This window comes from Lagopus leucura, unplaced genomic scaffold (genome assembly GCF_019238085.1).
Source record: "Lagopus leucura isolate 7727_CA_CO unplaced genomic scaffold, USGS_WTPT01 Super-Scaffold_73, whole genome shotgun sequence".
Taxonomy (NCBI): Eukaryota; Metazoa; Chordata; class Aves; order Galliformes; family Phasianidae; genus Lagopus; species Lagopus leucura.
The window spans coordinates 26551432-26570150 of NW_024962252.1; the positions used below are offsets into that span (position 1 = coordinate 26551432).

Below are 18719 nucleotides of genomic sequence, written 5' to 3' on the forward strand. Positions count from 1 at the left end.
GGTGGCCAAGAGGGCCAATGCTATCCTGATCTGCATTAGAAATAGTGTGGCCAGCAGGAGCAGGGAGGTGATCATCCCCCTGTATTGAGCGCTGGTGAGGCCGCACCTCGAGTACTGTGTTCAGTTTTGGGCCCCTTGCTACAAGAAAGACATTGAGGCCCTGGAACGGGTCCAGAGAAGGGCAATGAAAGTGGTGAGGGGTCTGGAGCACAAGTCTTATGAGGAGCGGCTGAAGGAGCTGGGATTGTTCAGTCTGGAGAAGAGGAGGATCAGAGAACTTATTGCATCCTACAACTTCCTGAAGGGAGGTTGTGATGAAGAGGGATTTGGCCTCTTCTCCCAGGCAACAAACAGGATCCAAGGAAATGGCCACAAGTTGTACAAGAGGTTTAGGTTAGACATAAAGAAAACTTTTTCTCTCAGAGAGTGGTCAGGCACTGGAATGGCTGCCCAGGGAGGTGGTGGAGTCGCCGTCCCTGGCAGTGTTCAGGAGGTGTCTGGACAAGGACCTGCAAGATATGGTTCAGTGCTTGTGGTAGCAATGGTAATGGGAGGATAGTTGGACAGATGATCTTGCAGGTTGTTTCCAACCTTGTGATTCTATGATTCTATCATTCTTATAAGAACATACTATTAGACACTGGGATACACATGTATTCATTTAATTGAACAGAAAAATCTAGAAGGGGAAAAGGCTAGACTATTGCATGTACTGACATAACTACATTTTTGTCTGCTGAGAGGCTCAGAAGAGTATGAAAAAAATTCTACCACCCTTTCCAAGAGAGCAGAGTTAGCCACTTACCTGAAAGCAGAATACTTGAGACAATGATGCATGGCAAGTATACTCGTAACACTGTGCATATAAAGACTTGTTACAGCTAATCATAAACCATGAAGGACAAGCCTTCAGCGAAACCTAGACAATCTTAAATTTAAAACTGGATTGCACTGCAGGCTATACATCTGCCATTATCTAGGGTGAACAAATGTTTAGCAATATGCTGTGATGTTTCCCAACCCTCTGTATATGCCAAATTGAGATTCACCTCTAAGTTGGTGTCATTTTGGATGCATATAAGTAGAAAAAATCTATTCACTCAAACAGCTTCAGGTCTGCTTGAGTATTCAGACTTACAACAACCATTATGTAATTCAGGTATTGATTTAATGTGACTCATCAGATTCAGAAAGTGCACTGCAGAAGTTTAAGCCATCTAGAGCGTAACTCCTACTGTAATTTAAGTTTAGTTACAGATAAAGACAGAAAGTTTTTTTTTATTCTAACGTTTGCATTGATAAGATTAGCTTTTTCTTGACAGCATCTTTGCACCCAGTCCCCACATACTGCAAAGGGCAGCAGCACTTCCTTTTGTAAACTTTTTTTCTTACAAAATGAGCAGAATCTACTTGGTAAAGTCTCATCTACAGTTTAAAAGCTATTCATAAGATTTTTAACCAATACAAAGAATAACAGTATTAAAACAAAAGGAAGCCCTCCATCCTGAAGTCTGGAAACTACTTGTACATAGCATGCCCTCACAGTGTATGTTCGACTAAGTAGTCAGATGGCCAGAAATGGAACAGATTCAGAACAGACATGCATGTTATTCTCTAGAACATTTATATTTTAGTGAAGCCCAACTAGGAGATGCCCACACGCAGAGCAGATACTATCAAAAACACTGAGATATCTTACTTGCATTATATATTTCTGAAGACAAAAACATACATAGGATTTGACTTCTGTTGTGTAAATTGACATGGGAGAACTTCAGACATACAGACAGCCAATGACATCAGGTCCCACCATGCCTAGAATGGTTAATCATTACATAAAGAGCAAACTTCCACTCTGGGTCTGAACTAAAGCCACAGAAGCACAACATGAAGCTAACAATCATCCACATTTGCAAAGGATAACCTGACAAATTCACCTTTTAGAAACATGAGGAAAAATTAGTCAAGTTCTTCTTCAAACCAGAAACATATTAGTTTTCTTTAAGCCTGAAAAAAAACATGCTGGGATCTTGTTTTCTATGCACTTCACACCGGGATGGGGAAGAGTCTGACTGTTTAGCACAATTTGTATATCCACTAAAATACACAATGTGGCAGGCATTTTGCAGAAACAGAATTCAGCTGAAGTGGCTTAGCTTTTAGGATGCAGACTAGAAGTATAGTTATTTGACCTCCTAAATTGGCATCACTCAGAACAAGCAAGTATAAGGAGAGGATTTCTAGCACTGTTGTGTCCTTGCACTCAAGAAGGCTCTCTTTTGTCAACCCACTCTTTCTGGTTAAACACAAGACTGTTGAGAGAAATCATTGATTCAATTTTCCAACATCTACAGTATGTAAGCTGACTTTATTAAATCAACCAAGAAATAACCATGAATTACAAGTGAGGAATAAAAAGTGTAGCCTCCTATCTAGTTAGATGGCAACTCTGCCCACAGCAGGGGGGTTGGAACAAGACAACTGCTAAGGTGCCTTCCAACCTAAGCCTTTCTATGGGATAACACCTCCATTACAAACCCAAGAAGTTTTAATTTAAGTTTAAAGTACCAAGAAATCTTACTAAAAGCTATTTTTATCCCACTGCAATCATCCATATCCACCCATGTAAGATTTCACAACATTTCATAAGACTATCCATTAGATTTTGCATGACAATAAATTGGTTAAAAAGTTCTTTATTACCAGCCAATAAGTCTGCAGAAGCTGAGGAACTAGAAGTGGCCTGGGTTGCCGGCTGAGGTTCAGGAGCACTACTTCCAAAAGCATCTAAAGGGAATTCCAGGAAGCAAAGAGTTCAATATTAAATGCATCAATTCATCATTCAACTCAAATAAGAGACAACAATAGGATAACAATTTCATTCATCAGAAGAAAATGAACGTGCTTAGCCATCTTTATCAGAGCAGTACCATGGATGCAAAGCTCAGGTGGAAGAAAAGGAGACGCAACAAACCAGCATTTCAAAGATTTTTCTATAACAAAGAATAGCAGTGAAGAAGATAAGAATATTAGGTCAGTGAGGCTTGCAGATCCTTATATTTGGGCCACTTATCAGAAGACTCAAGAGCAGCATTCTAGACTAGAGGGGTAAGCCATTTTATTCAAAATTTGGAGTAATTCCAGACATAATTTACTGACTCACATCAAGTCTTATTAGACGTGTACTTCACTAATGTTTGAATATTCACTACTTCTAAGTAACAATCATCTCTTCTACAGCACTTCTAGAGCTGGTTGTGCTCATCCCAATTTCCAACTTGTCAAATCTAACAAGGACCTTGTAATTCAGCCCTCTGCTTTGAGGCAAATCACCCTCAAAAATTCAGCTGCTTTGCTCTGAGAAATGGAACTGAGAGAAACTAATGTGAAAGTGAAGAGTTGCAAAGAAGAAGTAAAAAAAAAAAAAAAAAGGAAGAACATAATATACTTTCATTAGACTTCTGAGAAAAAGACTCATACATGCATTGACTGAAGACAGAATGGCAAATTACATTTGCCATTCACAACAGAATGGTAAAAAAGACAGCTCATTTGCAGTTCATTAATGTGCAATATGAAGATTTGGACGTGTTATTCTTAGCTGTAATGACAAAGAAAAGCTGTAAGAAGGGGAAAACTGCAGCTTGGCAAAGTGCAAAGTTAACTGAAATGAAGTGATTCAGCTCTGAAGTGGTGAGGAAAGAAAAATACCCACCACCAAATAGGTCAATCACACCTGAAGAATCCACCTTTGCTGGAGAGGCAGTGGGTAGAGGAGAGGGGGCTGCAAATGCATCCACTGCAGTAAGCATAGGATAAATAATATTTAGTATCAGCAAGGCAACAATGATAGCTAAATATTTCAAAGCAACATAGGCTCCATTAGGTAGAATCATGGGGTACGTAAAGCCGGGTGAGAGTCTGCAGAACTGCAAACAGAAAGTGTCACATTTCTCACACAGCAACTGAACACTGGAGTACTTTAAAGAAAAAAAAAAACAACAAACAAAACATTTATTAATAACTTTCTTATGCTTACAGAAGAATATACTCTCTTAAAAACCACATCACTTACTTAACTTCAGTGTTAGCCACTTCATGATCCTCATCTTCAATAACTGCTAATCTTGTGATCAAAGTATCAACAAACCTACAATTTACTATTTCAGCTTAAAGATATAAATTGGTAGTAAGTTTTGGTTTTCAGTTATAAGGAAAAAAAATCCACAAAATCAAAACCATAAGTCTATAGGATGGCCTGTGAAAACACTTACCAGATAAGAGATCACCAGTGAGAGAACTCTCAGGCACAGGAGAAGCTCCATGTGGTGGAGATGAAAAAGCATCTTCCAAAAACAAAAGAAAAAACAAGAAGTTGAGTGTTGTTCAGTCAGTTTACACCATCACAAGGCATCAAAGCAGCAGAGTATTTGAAGACTTCACTGTTTACCTGTACCAAAGAGATCTATGCTAGGAGTAGCATCTGGTTTAGGAGCTGCAGGTGCCTCAGGGACAGACTCAAATAAATCTAAGGCCAAGAACACAACACGTCTTTAACTCATTTTTGAAACACAGGACTGAATGTGAACTTTCAAATTCTGTACATCATCTTTGGAGTTAATAGGCTCTCTGGCTTGAAAGCCTAGCACACAGCATGCATGCAACAATTTTTAGTTCAGTACTCCTGACAGATCAATCCACCAAAGAGTTAAAAACAAAATTACCACCAAAGATATCTAGAGCAGGAGGAGCGGAGGTGGTGGCAGTAGCAGAAGTGGTGGCAGTAGTGGTAGTGGCAGTAGCTGTAGTAGCAGTAGTGGCAGCAGCAACAGCAGCAGCTGGAGAAGGAGTTGTTGCAGGAGCTGGAGTGGCTGCACTAGTTGTAGGGGTAACTACAGGAACAGCAGTCTCTGTTGGCTTCATAGCAAAGAGGTCCAGCTCAGGAGCAGCCTCTGCACTACCTTCAGATGGGGCAAAGGGGTCTTGTAAAAAGGAGAGGGGAAATATACGTGTATGCTTACTTAGTATCAGTGAGGGAAGAAGTCAAGAACAAAGCAACTATAGGCTATGCACATACTGCAAATACACTCACACACACATAGATGAGGTTGTTCTACATCTAGCCTACTTATCCAGACATGCCACTTATGTTTTTCCAAAATAAAGACTGTCTGAAAGGCTGAGAAGTCCAGTTACTAAAGGGCAGAACATTCATAGGCCATTTGACAAGTCCAAAAAGGACAGCAAGATGATGAAAGAATATCCAGTTTAACAGGCTACTGCTCACAAAAGTCAGCACTGCCAGAATCTTTGATTAGCACTAATGAATAAGCAAAGTAGTACTGGGACTCAGAAACAGGCCATTTTGTTAAGCATGCTCTTCCATCTAAGGTTTGTTTTGACCAATAGCAGGCACTAAGAAAATTTCAGAAAAACACACTGCCATGTAGTTTAAATAAAAGAAAACAAAACCAAAAACAGCAAAACAAGAAACCATCTAATGACATAAAACCCACCATTTCCTGAACATGCATCAAGAGCTGCTGCTACAGGGGTTGGGGTAGCTGGTGCTGCTGCCCCTTCAGTTGCTGCAGGGGCTTCCCCAGGAGAAGCTGCAAAGGCATCTTGGGTGCAGATTTAAAACAGAAATTAAAAGGAAAAAGGATAAAGAGAAGAAAAATATAGTAAAAGAAACAAGTTAAATTGCACAAGTAGATCCCCTTATACAACATGAATGTTGTTCTTCTGACAGCAAGACAAGACATGCAGCTTATGTGCTTTGTCTCCCCCAACCCCACATGAGCAAGTTCTAGGGCTTGAAGAAGGAATTTCTCCAGTTGCTCAAAGTACAGCAAGCGTAAAAGGCTTTATTCTCATTGTATAAGGGTTCAGAGCAGCATGGTCATGGTCTACCCACAATTAATTAATGAAGAGTGGAGGTATTGCAGTATGTCAGTGTTAATACTAGCGTTGAAACTGAATTTCCATGTTGAAAGCCCACATTATACGTGATTATCCTTTACCTGAATTTACCTGCATAGGGGTCTGCAAACTTCAGCACTGTTATGAACAACAATCCAATTATAGTGGAAGAGATCTATTGCTACCACTTCTAGCTTTTTAGTCAACATCTAAACAACTTCTGAAACATCTGAAAACCTTAATTTACTTTTTTCTTAACAGTATTTCAACAGGATATTTCTGAAGCTGGAAAAACTGATTCATAGGTTATATTTACTCAGCTTACTTCCAACAGATCCAAAATGTTCATTTTCACTACTGGCCAGCCATACTTAATCTCCACATCTATGAGGATTATCTCTAAGGCTAACAAGCCCAGTCAAGCAAGGGAAAAGAGTAGCTTTGGGGTTTTGGAATTACTTGCTCTTGAGTTTTGCCTGATTTGTTTTTTTTTGTGGCTTTTTTTTTATTTATTTGTCACTTGCTAATATATAGCTAAACTTCAAGCTCTGAACTTTGACGGCATTATTCCTAGATGTAAACCACCATTTGTAGCTGTTAATTCCACAGAGTAGTCCTAATGGGTGGTTTCATTCAGACTATCCTCATAAGCGAGCACATTTTTCACAAAAAAAAAGATGGTGCAATTAAGATTAACTGGTTTAAGATGCTCATGAAGGCCATTCACCTACTAGCAAAAAGTTAGTGAGGTAAAATAAAAAACAACACTGTTCAGGAATACTGCAATTGCACTGTTAAATCAGCACAGGAAAAAGCTTAACATGCTTTAACTTGAATATCAATTTTAAAATGAAAACAACCATTTTAAAACCAAGTTTATGCCAGTTAATCTAAAAAGCCCAAAAAGAACATGCACTGAAATTTGAACATAAGAGATGAAAGCCAGTTACTCTTGCAATAGAATTAAAATGAATTGTTAGCAAATAAAGGCCTGCTAATAAGCCATTTCAAATATAATTCTATTTTTCACGTACCAAGTTTTAATAACAAAACTGGATGGCAGTTGTCCAAGTAAAAATAACAATTATTATTATTATTATTATTACTAAAAATAACATTATTGTATGCATACCAGGCACTGGCATATACCCCTTAGAAAAAATTCAAGACAGAAGTGGACTGAAGACTTCTGAATCATACTACTTCAGAATACACTGTGCATGGCCCTGTGTGCTGCTGTTTGTCCTACTCTGATAGCCTTTCTGTGGAACATCAGCTTGCATTCTTGTGAAAGAACATATTTCTATCCACACAAGCCTGTAGACCAACAATGCAATTCCCTCCTGAAATGTGGTCTACAGTTGATGTTTCTCAATTCTTTTGCAGCCCTTCAAAAGGCTCTGTTGTACTTGCACAGGTGGCATCACATGTAGAGATGGATACTGTATATTTTATTAGTCAAAAAAATATATTTTTGCTTTTGTTCCTCCACACTGTTGTACTAACCCTATGAGTTTATACCCAGCATTGCAAAAGACCTTCTCTCTTTAAAGCAGCTAAGACATTTACTTAATTCCTCACATTTGCACATCTTTTGCTTCTAAAGAAAATGTAGTTTGACTTTTATAATCAAATGATACATGATCCTCACATGAGTTTACAGACAGCCCAGTAACTTCAAGAGATATTACTGAACCCTTTACAACTTCATACTACACAGAACATCAACTGGGAGTCGTAGATATGTATTACATACTGCTTCACTACTAATTGTTGAAATGTGTAAAGAAGGGTGCCCTTAAGTTCTGAAATACTGAAATAGTGCTTCAGTATGTACTGCCCACAGCAAAATAAATGTTTCTGAGACTGGTCTGTGCAATTTTAAAAATTCCAGCTTTTTTATTTGATGCTACTGCATCAATACAGGATAAAAGTTTTTCACACTGATACTCATCTAATGTAATGTGTAACATCTGGAACAACTGTATGAAAGCCAAAATTACAGGAATGATCATAGAACTAAGTGTGCAGGTGAAAAGGATGTTCTGTTTACACATTTTTTTCTCTGTTATTTTTTTATATGGAGAACCTCTGGTGAGCTAACAGGACATATTTCACTAGGCTCAGTGTTAGGAAAGAATCTTATACATGTTTTTTAAATAAACATTAGTTTGGTATACACTATGAATGCATGTTCAAGCATAAAAGAGACATTCACTAGGGAAAGCCACAGTTCTCCTGCCTAATCACATCATCTGAATGCTCAGCATTTGCACAAAGTCTGTTGTTATTTGCTATCCTCACTGTTGACATAATAGAATAAATTTAATTCAAAAGCACATCAATGATGTCCAAAAACACTATGTCTGAATTCTGTCACTGAGATGGAAAGCATTTCAAGATATTTCTTTTCCTCTACCTTTAGATTTCTCCCTGTCGAGAATGACTCCAGTTGCACTCTGAATTCAGCCTCTAGATAGGGAATTTTTAAGTGGGACCAGTTAAATGAAAGCTCACCCATCATTCAGACTGAATTCTTCAAGAAGCTATGGTGGATCAACCCTGCATTTCTCACCCACTTTCCAGGAATACATTAGATAAAGACATAACACAGGACTGTTTTCCTAAAGACAAAGTCCAGTCAGAGTCACAGGTAGCATACAAGCTCCATATCAGTAGTAATGCATAAGAAGAAAAGTCAGAATTTATTCCTGCAAAGTCTTCTCTTCTGCTTCTGTCTTCTCTGCTGCCTTTTTTCTATCCCTTTTGCCTACTCTGCCACTTCTTGGAGACTCTTCACATGCTTTCTTTTGAGATCACTGTTCTTGTTCCTTCCTGTAGTGCACCTCACCGACAAGACACAGTGCAAAGCAACTAAGAACTTATTTATGTATTTATTTTAATCATTATTTTTATCAATTCATTTAAAAGTGATACATCTATTCCAAATGAAGAATACTATTTGAAAGTGCTGTTTCCAAGACTGTCTTACCTTCCAAAGCCAACACACCAGAAGTAAGCACTGCACATTATGTAACAATGAATTCATCAGGCCTTGGCCTCTGCAACAAGCTTCCAAGAGTAACAAATGTCAGATTCTTGCTTCTGGTGGTATCATAAACTGCTGCCAGGTTAAATGGTTTCTGAACTTCCTGATTCTGTGGCACTAGACTCTCTTCTACCCTTTTGAAAGGATGGATTAAGAAGCAGTGAACCAGCTCCACTCCTTCCTCAGAGCTTGTCAGCAATTTTACTGGAGCTATCTGAAAGATGTCTGTTGAAGCCAGTCTTAAAAAAAAAAAACCTTTTTCTAGATACTTCCAGTCTTTGGGAAAAGCCTTTATAGTCAAACTGTTTTTGTACAAGACCTCTGTATCAATCCTGGAACTAGAACCAACAGATAAACACACCCAATCAGTGAACATACGTTAAAGTTCTAGAATACACCAAGTATTTTACCAAGTTTTTACACCAAGTAAGTTACTACTAATTCTTGACATCCACTGAGCCACGGAAGTATGATTCATAGGATAAGACAACTAGAAAAATGGAATGGTTGGGAATATTAGTAGCTTGTAGATCAAAAGATTTTTCCATAAACCTGGGCTGGTACCACGTTGAAAAGAAACAGTAGTTTCTGACTTGTTGAGCAGCCCTCTGCTTCATTAGACAAGTAAGCTGACAACATACTGGGTGGAGAGGGAGGTTTATTCTTATTCAAGGTTAGCAGCTAAGATTAGAGACCGAAAGAGCATAACAAAACTATAGGAAAATGCTTCCTATAACTCAATTTTATCATTGGCATTTAGTACCAAGTTCATTGCCATTTCAATTTACTGTCATGCTACGCAAGATAAAACATAGATTGAAGAATATTGAAATGAAGTCATTTCAGCTGGCTCAGTATTGTATTCACAGGAAAAGTCCAAATTAAACAATAGCTCAAGCATGGCATGTAAGAGATGCAAAAAGCAGAAATGTCCATCTTCTCCAGTCCAATAATTATTTTTCCAGAAACTGTAGTTACTGGATAATGTGGAAAGCATGCCTGCTTAACCCAATGTGGACTTGGAAATTAATGTTCTTAGTTGTTTAACATAATATACCTCAGTCTTAAGTGTATGCAGTTTTCCATTTCCATTTAGTTAAATATATGCAAAGAAGTCTATAGCTAACAGCACAGCAAACAAAAGGGTAGTTTACATTTCCTGTTCCATCTAGTATCCAACACACATGCACTGGTAGAGTTAAATTAGAGGTCTCGTTACAAATAGCTGAACTTCTGTTGTTCATCTACCTTTTGAGTTGGCACAGAGGACTAGAGCAACCAAACTAACCTCCAAAGAGATCCACTTCAGCAGTGGTAGCAGTAATAGTTGTAGTTGTTGGAGCAGCAGATGAAGTAGTTGTAGTATCAGTAGTTGGAGCAGTAGTTGCACTAGGCTCTGGAGCAAATGGATCTGAAATCTGTGGCTCAGAGGTAACACCGGAAAGTGCAGCCAGATTATCTATATGCAACCACATAATGAAGATCAAACAGGAAAAGTAAGGCGAAGAGGGAGAGAGACCACAAACACTCAACTGCAAAAAGTTAGAGCTCCTAATAAGGACTCTTAACATTCAGAAGACTTAAAAATCAAAAATATTACTCACCCTCTCCCAAGAGGTCTAGCAATTGTCCATTAAAATGGCAGCAGTGTAAAGAAACAGACCAATTAGTAGAACTGCCAGACTGAAGATGTTTGTTAGCGATAAATTTGTTCTCTAGGTGATATGTGTAGTTTAAATGTCATTTCAGTACTTGATTTTCTAACATTCAAGATGTTATGGTTACACGCCACAGCTCATTCTGTTAAATATCTCTATTCATGTCAGCATAAGCACATAAATTCCATTTGCTACATTCCTTCACAGTTAATCAGCAAGTTAATCACATACAGGCATCATGTATCACTGTTTCATACAGCTACTGCTCTGTTTTTTACACTACAGCAGAGAGAATCTAGCAGTAGCCCATAGGAGCTGACAGGAAGGTCTCCTACCTTTTGCTACCACAGGATACAGACAAGAAACTTTAGAGTGCAGTTTACCACCATACAAGTTCTCCCTTCCTGGCTGGCTTTGTTCCAACTTTGGTTCCTTAATAAACTTTTCAGAAGCCATTGAGTATCTTTAGTTATAGACTTTTCTACCATCTAATGAGTGCTAATACCAGTCAAATTGAGCACACAGGCAGACAGAGGAAACTTTCCCTACATATATATTTAGAAAAAAAAAAACACAAAACCTGACACAGAAAGCTACAAAACAGAATATCAAAATAAAAACTGTGAGGTATAAAAATCTGAAAAAAATATGTGGCTTGGCCTTATTTAATAATCAGTAGTTCAGTATTTCTCCTTGGTTCATTGTACATTTAACAGAGTCATGAGTTCATTTACCTACAACGCGCTGAAGAACCAGCACAGCATCCGGATGTTTCACTATAGGTAAAGTAAAAATAGTAGTAATTGGTTTGTTAGGAGAGCTCTACTTGAGACTCACTTCACAAGCCAAGGTAAGTCAAAACACCATTCTGAAAAGTGTAGCAGTGTATTAAAAATGCAGTACTCTGGTATCTCATTACTGCACAACAGGTGGATGCCTCACAGCTAGACCTGAAATAAACAACTGTTGGCAAACTTCTACCTCCTATTAGCTTATTCTTCAATGCATTTTTGTTATCCAGTTACATTATAGGTTATAATTAAGTGAAATAATATTTGCCCAGCACAGCATGGCCAGCACTGTATTTACTCTTACTGTATTATATTTAGTCTGTTGTTACCATAGCAGTGTAGATCTCACAATTTACAGTTCATTTGGTAGGTAATTCATGTTGTACTCAGAAATACACCTAACATACAACCATAATGTATATTCACCACTAAATATAAATATATGAATCTCAGTCTAAGATTGAGAAGGATTTTTTTTGTTAGTGACCACCTGCATTCCTGAGATTTATGTGACATATAAGGTGGCAGCTTGATGCTTCCTCTTAAAGTACGTGGTATTCACATTCAATATTCTAAACTACAGCAATTTTTCTAGCTTCCTCCCCTTACTGGTTCTTTCTCACAAGTTCCTACATTAACTTCCTGTGAGCAGGAACTGTTTTGCAGATGAGCAAGCAGCTCAAGTAGCAGAAAGGCACTATTACACATTCTCACAAAGTGGAAGGGAACTTAAGGTCATCTAGTTCAGTCTGAGCTCAGACTTACTGCCAACAGCAGATCAAGGCAGTCATGGCTTTTCCTGGTTGGGTCTTTAAAAATCTCCAGGAATGGATACTCCTTTAGCATGTACATAGAGAATCTGCCTTGGTGTTGCCCTATCCTCCACATGAAACAATGTTTTATTAATGTAATAAGCCTCCAAAACAGCTATGTGTTTCTGTTACTTTTCTTTACAACCAGTCATCATTCCCAAAAAAATGTTGGTTCCACTTTGCAAGTTCCCTTTCAAATAGCTGTAAGCCACTGCTAAGAGCCCCTTTTAGTCTCCTTCAGTTTATCAAATGTCTGCCTTGACTACAAGAGCCCAGAACTGGATACAATATTCCAGAAGTGGCTTTATATTTTGAAAAGTTTTAGGAAAAAGGTGTGATTCCAGTGTGATAACAGGTCTTCCACACCTGAACTCCTGCCATCAGCAAAGCAGACAAATTTGAGGCTTACTAAGTTACCAAAATGCTATTCTGAAATACAAGCTTGAAGTATAGTTGATAAGGCTGGTAATAATCCAAGCCAAAGGAAAAAAAGTTTGCTGTCCTCTTCTGCTATGGAGCAAGAGGTCTAGATGTATTACTGACCAATTTTTAAAAGTTTCCAGTAATTCAAAGGAATGCACACATAACACCTCTTCTAAAACATCTAAGCTCCAAACCCTATGTTCCTTATAAAAAAAAAAAAAAAACAAAAAAAAAACAACCACAAAACAAAAACCAAACCATCAGCTTTCAATTGCAATGTGAATCAATATTTTAATGGCTATTTATTCTGCACAAATGAACAGTTGCTTGAAGAAGAAAAAAAAGTTATCCAAGAGGCCTAAGCTCTTCTGGAACAGCTCAGAAAAGCTTGTACTAGACAGAAAAGCTTTTTACAGAAAAGCTTCTAGTACCTGGGGATGATAGAAAAGGACAACAAAAGTAACTACAAGCTGCTAGGGCATAACTACAGAGAAAATAAGTAGGAAGCTGCTAAAAAATGTGGACTAATTAGTCCCAGATATCTAGGAGAGATGACTCTTTGGTCTTATTTTCTGTATAAAATTGTATTTCAGTTAATTAATCTGCCACTTCTGAAAAAAAAAAAAAACCCCACAGATTTAATACAAATATGCAAAGCGTGGTCTACATAGCTATACTTTCATGATGAGGCAGTTGGGAGACATATCTTTAATGAGCTGAAGATGAGAACAGAAACAGGGAATGCAGAAGTCACTAGTATCCAGCGTTAGCATTTATAATGGAGTCAGGGTGACTCAGTGCAGTATTCCTGCTGTAATGAGTGAAGATGTCTACAACTACACCACAGATTTACAACTATGTAGCCTAAATCATCATTTATTAGCCTAATTCCTTGTCCACAAGAGGAGAGCAGTGAGCATTGCCTAACATTTACTGTGGTCCTCTTCAGACCATCACTGCTAAAGCTGACTGGAACAGGCTTGGTTCAGCCTGTGCTGTACCACAAAGATCATATTCCAGAGAACCGGTTCCTATTTGAAGACAGCTAGCCCTCTACTTCTATTTTCTTATTACAGTTCTAAACAGAAAAGCAAGTTTTTTAGTGCACTATGTTAAGGAATGTCAGAGGTAAAACTCACAATAGAACTAATTTACCATCATTAGAATCCTTTAGACATTTTTTGCTTTAAAAGATACTTTTGATCCTTCCCCCACTGGTCTGTGTGTTTTGCTTCATGAACAGAAGTGCTAATATCTCCAAACAACTTGCCAAGAAGCAAATGAACAGTTTTAGTTCTATCTCCCTGACTATTTTAAAGCGTCTGCCTTACCTCTTCACCTTTAGCCATCACTTCCTGCTCATATAGTTACACAGTCCTGCCCCCCAACCACAGCTTTGCATTCAGGCCTTTATAATCAGCTTATACAATTATGCATATCCCTAGAAAAAGGAGTAGTTTTGTGCTGCAAGGGAATGCATGCCTGTCAGGTCAGCAGAACACAGAAAATGAGCTGGGAACATCCTGTGCTAGTATGAAAAGGGATAGGTTTCAGTTCAGCCAGCCAAGAAAGAAGAGGGAGATAGCAAGAAGAAATGCTGACAGTGGGTTTTCTATACCTCCCCAAGAAGTCGCTCCAGCAGGGGCTGCTGGAGCTGCTTGCCCAGTAGCAGCAAAATCTGGCTGAAGATCCAGAAGATCACTGGATGGTTTGGAAGAGCTATCAAGAAAAGGAAGAGAATTATTAAATACTGGAGTAATTTTTCTACTTCAGTCAAGTGCAAAAAAAAAGTCACGTCTGGATTGCAGGAATTAGATTGGATAAGGCCATCCTTAGACTGAAAGACTGAGGGAACTATTAAGAGAGAGAATTTTTCCAGGTCTTAGAGTAGTGACCAGGAACGGAACTGCAGTGAGTGCCAAAGAACATGCTACATCCTAGGATAGGATCTTAACATATTTACGTTACTTCATAATGGCATTTTAATAAATTTATGAGACATTACTAGGCTGTGATAATCCCCAAAAAGTTTTTTTTTTTTAAATATAAGCCACCACCACCATCAACAAAAAAACCCAACAAACCCAAATTCAAAAACCCAGGTGTCCCCTAAGAACAGAGGAAATAACTGCTGCAAGTGAAAACAGCTCCATTCCTCATGCCATATCTGAAAGTCAGAAACCTGCATTTCTAGGCAATAAATAATTGTTAGGTAGAATGCAGTTGGTAAAACTTTGATGCCTAAAGCTATCTGAGTGTTTGCTTAGGAAACAAGGTTTTTTTTTTCATTTAGAACATTTAAATAATAATAAGCTGTAGAAGATCTTTCTTCAATGAAGTGTTTAATTTGGCAATTAAGTCAGTATTATCTTCATAGTTTTGGTTCAAGCTCAGAGCTTTTACATGTTTAGAGTTCTACCATTTCTACTCATTACAATGAACAACAGTCATCTGTCCTAGTTTTAACTTGGAAGTACTGTTCAAAATTCCTCTTTGGAATTTAACATTCATTTTTTATTTCAACCTCCCAACATTCATTATATTTTTCTGTGCTTCATTAACTGATTTGAACAGCAAGAGTAAGGACTCTTAATTCAGTAGTTTTAGAAGCAATACAGAAGGTCAGCAGAGACTATTTTGGATGTGCATATTACTTCAATCTTTTTGACAATAAGTTTATGCTGCTATGTTGAGAACTGTACAAAATCAGCACTACACTGACAGCAAATCAGGGTAGACGCAAAGTTTGCATTCTTGTTTGGATGGTTTTTTTGTTTGTTTGTTTGAACTCATATATGACCTAGACTGGTAGAATTGTGTACTTCATTCAATACTGTTGGATACTATCTGTAAAGTAAGCAAAATCTTGCAGGCTACCCATTACAAGTGTGACTTTAGTTTGTACCATCAAGCACAATAACTCAAATATGCTTCTCAACTTACCTGACTGGAGCAGCTGTAGATGCAGTTGCAAAAAGATCAACTGGAGGAGACGTATCAATGCTTTTTGCTGGAGTAGTATTGGGAGATGTGACAGTTGTGGCTGGAGAAGACTGGAGAAATATTTTAAATGTGTTCAGTATGCCAGCATTTATCCACAAACTGGTGCACAGATTCACATACTTATAAAGTCCAATTTGAACATTAAGTCTTCTCATTGTGAACTGTTCTCACCTTGAGAGAACTCAAAGAAGATTGGGCTGTATTTTCAGAGGGCTATTAATTCACGAAACCTGAACATTTGGTTTCCTTCCTAGAGGCACAAGTATGATGTATGGGATAATTCTAATGCCTATACCAGCACAAAACAACTTTCCTGTGCCTCTTTTCCTAACCACACAGAGCTGTGCATGCCTACACGCTTGTGACATCCCTCTCCTGGCAGGGGAAATCTTCCCTTGGGCAGAGGCAAGCAAAGAAAGACTTCCCAGAAATCATGGCTGAGTCAAGGAACTGAATCTAGAGTGACTCCACATAGTGATGCCTGACTCAAGAGGAAATGCTTACTGTAGGTGCTTTGAGTGCATGGAGACTCCAGCAGCAAGCGTCACATCAGCTTTAGTCCCCTGGGTTCAGTAGTGTCTAAGCAGCTAACTCAGATCCATGAGCTGGAGGAGCATTATCTGCATTTTCAAATCCCAACCAGGATAACCAACAGTGCCTGTGTGTCAAAGGATTCTCAGCAAGTTTCAAGAAAACAGTTTGCTCATCAGCAAATTCCCTCCTATCAATTTTAAGACCATTTTGGAGACTAAGTATATTTGTGGGTTTGATTCTGCACATGTCAGATCCCTCATTTTGTCCATTAAATCAAATACCTGCTAGTTCACAACAGTACCTTAGTATTCTAATGATAAAATTTGTGGGAGAAGATAACTATCTAAACAGTTCAAAGTGTATACACAAACCTTCGGACTGAAGAAAGTTTAAGAAAAAAAAACTATTACTAGCACAAACTCTTAAGTTCTCAGGAAGATACAATAAAAAGCTCAGCCTATAATTTTGTATTAATTGCACCTCCTGTTCTGGAGCTTAAGGATATCTTAAGTGTTGCAAGAACTGACACTCAGCGTACATTGCAATTTTTCTGTGCCCTTAAAGAATCACATTTCCTTGAGGCATTTAATTCTGAAAGATACTATGAACTTTGTTCCCTTGGCTTGCTAGAGATACTTTTCCTCATAAAAGGAAAACAAGTCTTACGTTCATTACTATTTACCATTCTGACAGCTTTCAAAAATAAAAAAAGTATGGCAAATTTGAAGTAAATTTCTTCCATCTGCCATACTGCCATCTCATAATCAGTATGCTAACAAGAGATAGATCAATGATTTCTCAACTTTCCTCAAGCCTTTGAGACTAGAAATAGAGAAGTTTTACCTAAAGTTGTAAGAACACTTTCTGAATCTGGTGGTGAACAGAGTTAAATCCAGCTGTCAACTGGCCACAAGTGGTGTTGCCCAGGGGTTGGTACTGGGGCCTGTCATGTTCAATATCTTTACTGATGACCTGGATGAGGGAAGTGAGTGCACCCTCAGTAAGTTTGCAGATGACACCAAGTTGGCAGGAAGTGTGGATTTTTCTGGGGGTAGAAAGGCCCTTTAGAGGGATCTGTAGAGGCTAGATTACTGGGCTGAGGCCAATGGGATGAAGTCCAACAAGATCATGTGCCGAATCACGATCCTGTACTTTGGCCACAAGCCCAGGCAATGCTACAACCTTGGGGCAGAAAAGCTAGAAGGCTATGTGGAAGAAATGGACCTGGGGCTGTTGGCAGATGCTCAGTTGAACATGAGTCAGCAGTGCACCCAGGTGGCCAAGAAGGCCAATGGCCAATGGCTTGTATCAGAAATAGTGCCACCAGCAGGAGCAGAGAAGTGATTGTCACTCTGTACTCAACTCTGGTGAGGCTGCACCTTTATTATTGTGTCCAGTTTTGGGCCCCTCACTACAAGAAAGACACTGAGGCCCTGGAGTGTGTCCAAAGAAGGGCAACAAAGCCATGAGGGCTCTGGAGCACAAGTCTTATGGGGAGCATCTGAAAGAACTGGAATTGTTTAGTTTGGAGGAGGGGTCAGGGGAGACCTTATTGCTCTCTACAACTCCCTGAAAGGAGATTGTGACAAGGTGGGAGTCAGTCTCTTTTCCTGTGTAACTAGCAATAGGACTAGAGGGAATGGCCTTAAGTTGTACCAGGGGAGATTCAGGTTGGATGTCAGGAAAAATGCTTTCTCTGGAATAGTGGTCAGGTGCAGGAATGGGCTGGTCGTGGAGGTAGTGAAGTCAGCTATCCCTGGAGGTGTTCAAGAAGTGTTTAGAGGTAGTACAGATGGACATGATTTAGTGGGGAAATATTGGTAGTAAGCAGACGAGGATTTGATGATCATGGAGAGCTTTTAAACCTTGGTGATACTATGTACGATTCTGTGTGTGATTATAATGTTTTCATCAACTTTCATCAATTGCTACAGTATTAGAAAAAAGCCCTTTTTAAAAACAACCTACGGGCTTTTGGAAATATATTGAAGAGCTTTTGGTTAGAATCAATGGTTGAACCGCCTTCTCCTTCAGATTCAGAAATTTGCATTCAGTTCTTCCTACACAACTCTTGTTATTAAGCATGGAGTTACGACATGCAGTGGTCATTCAGGTACAGCAGGAACTAGTAGTACTAACATTGTAAAGCTCATTAGTTTATCTGACACTCTAGCCAAGCTGTTTTCACTGGCAAGTCTAGCTTTACAGTGAGCAGTCACACTAATAAAGATATTCCTAAAGTAGGTATATCAGATTACAGTTTGAAACGATATACATTTTTAGGAAGAGAAAGAGTCAGCATTTTCTCATAAAAAGCTGAACATGGAGAGAAGAATCTGGAGAAGAAAGAGAACAGAGCAATTGTCTCACCGATGAAGATTAAAAAAAAAAAAAAAAAAAGTTGGGATAAAGGTATGAGTGTCTTAGGCTTTCACAAAGCATGACCATCAACCCCCAGCAAAACTGCTTAGCATCCTGCACTGGTCTAAGCAGCATCTCCCTGCAGATCACCAAATTGTTTTTATGA

At 38.6% G+C, this 18719-nt stretch overlaps 1 protein-coding gene across 2 annotated transcripts in view; it reads right to left on the minus strand.

Moving 5' to 3' along the window:
- Positions 1–18719, minus strand: part of SNAP91 (synaptosome associated protein 91) — a 68737-nt gene that overhangs the window by 16277 nt on the left and 33741 nt on the right. The window contains exons 13-22 of one of the 2 annotated variants that reach the window (XM_042890533.1): positions 15599–15708; positions 14274–14374; positions 10576–10590; positions 10260–10430; positions 5517–5624; positions 4725–4982; positions 4451–4528; positions 4275–4346; positions 3716–3799; positions 2704–2787 (exon numbers count right to left, since the gene is read on the minus strand). In XM_042890533.1, coding sequence (XP_042746467.1) covers positions 2704–2787; positions 3716–3799; positions 4275–4346; positions 4451–4528; positions 4725–4982; positions 5517–5624; positions 10260–10430; positions 10576–10590; positions 14274–14374; positions 15599–15708 — 1081 coding nt within the window. The remainder of the gene's footprint in view (positions 1–2703; positions 2788–3715; positions 3800–4274; positions 4347–4450; positions 4529–4724; positions 4983–5516; positions 5625–10259; positions 10431–10575; positions 10591–14273; positions 14375–15598; positions 15709–18719) is intronic. The other variant, XM_042890543.1, reaches the window with a different exon arrangement.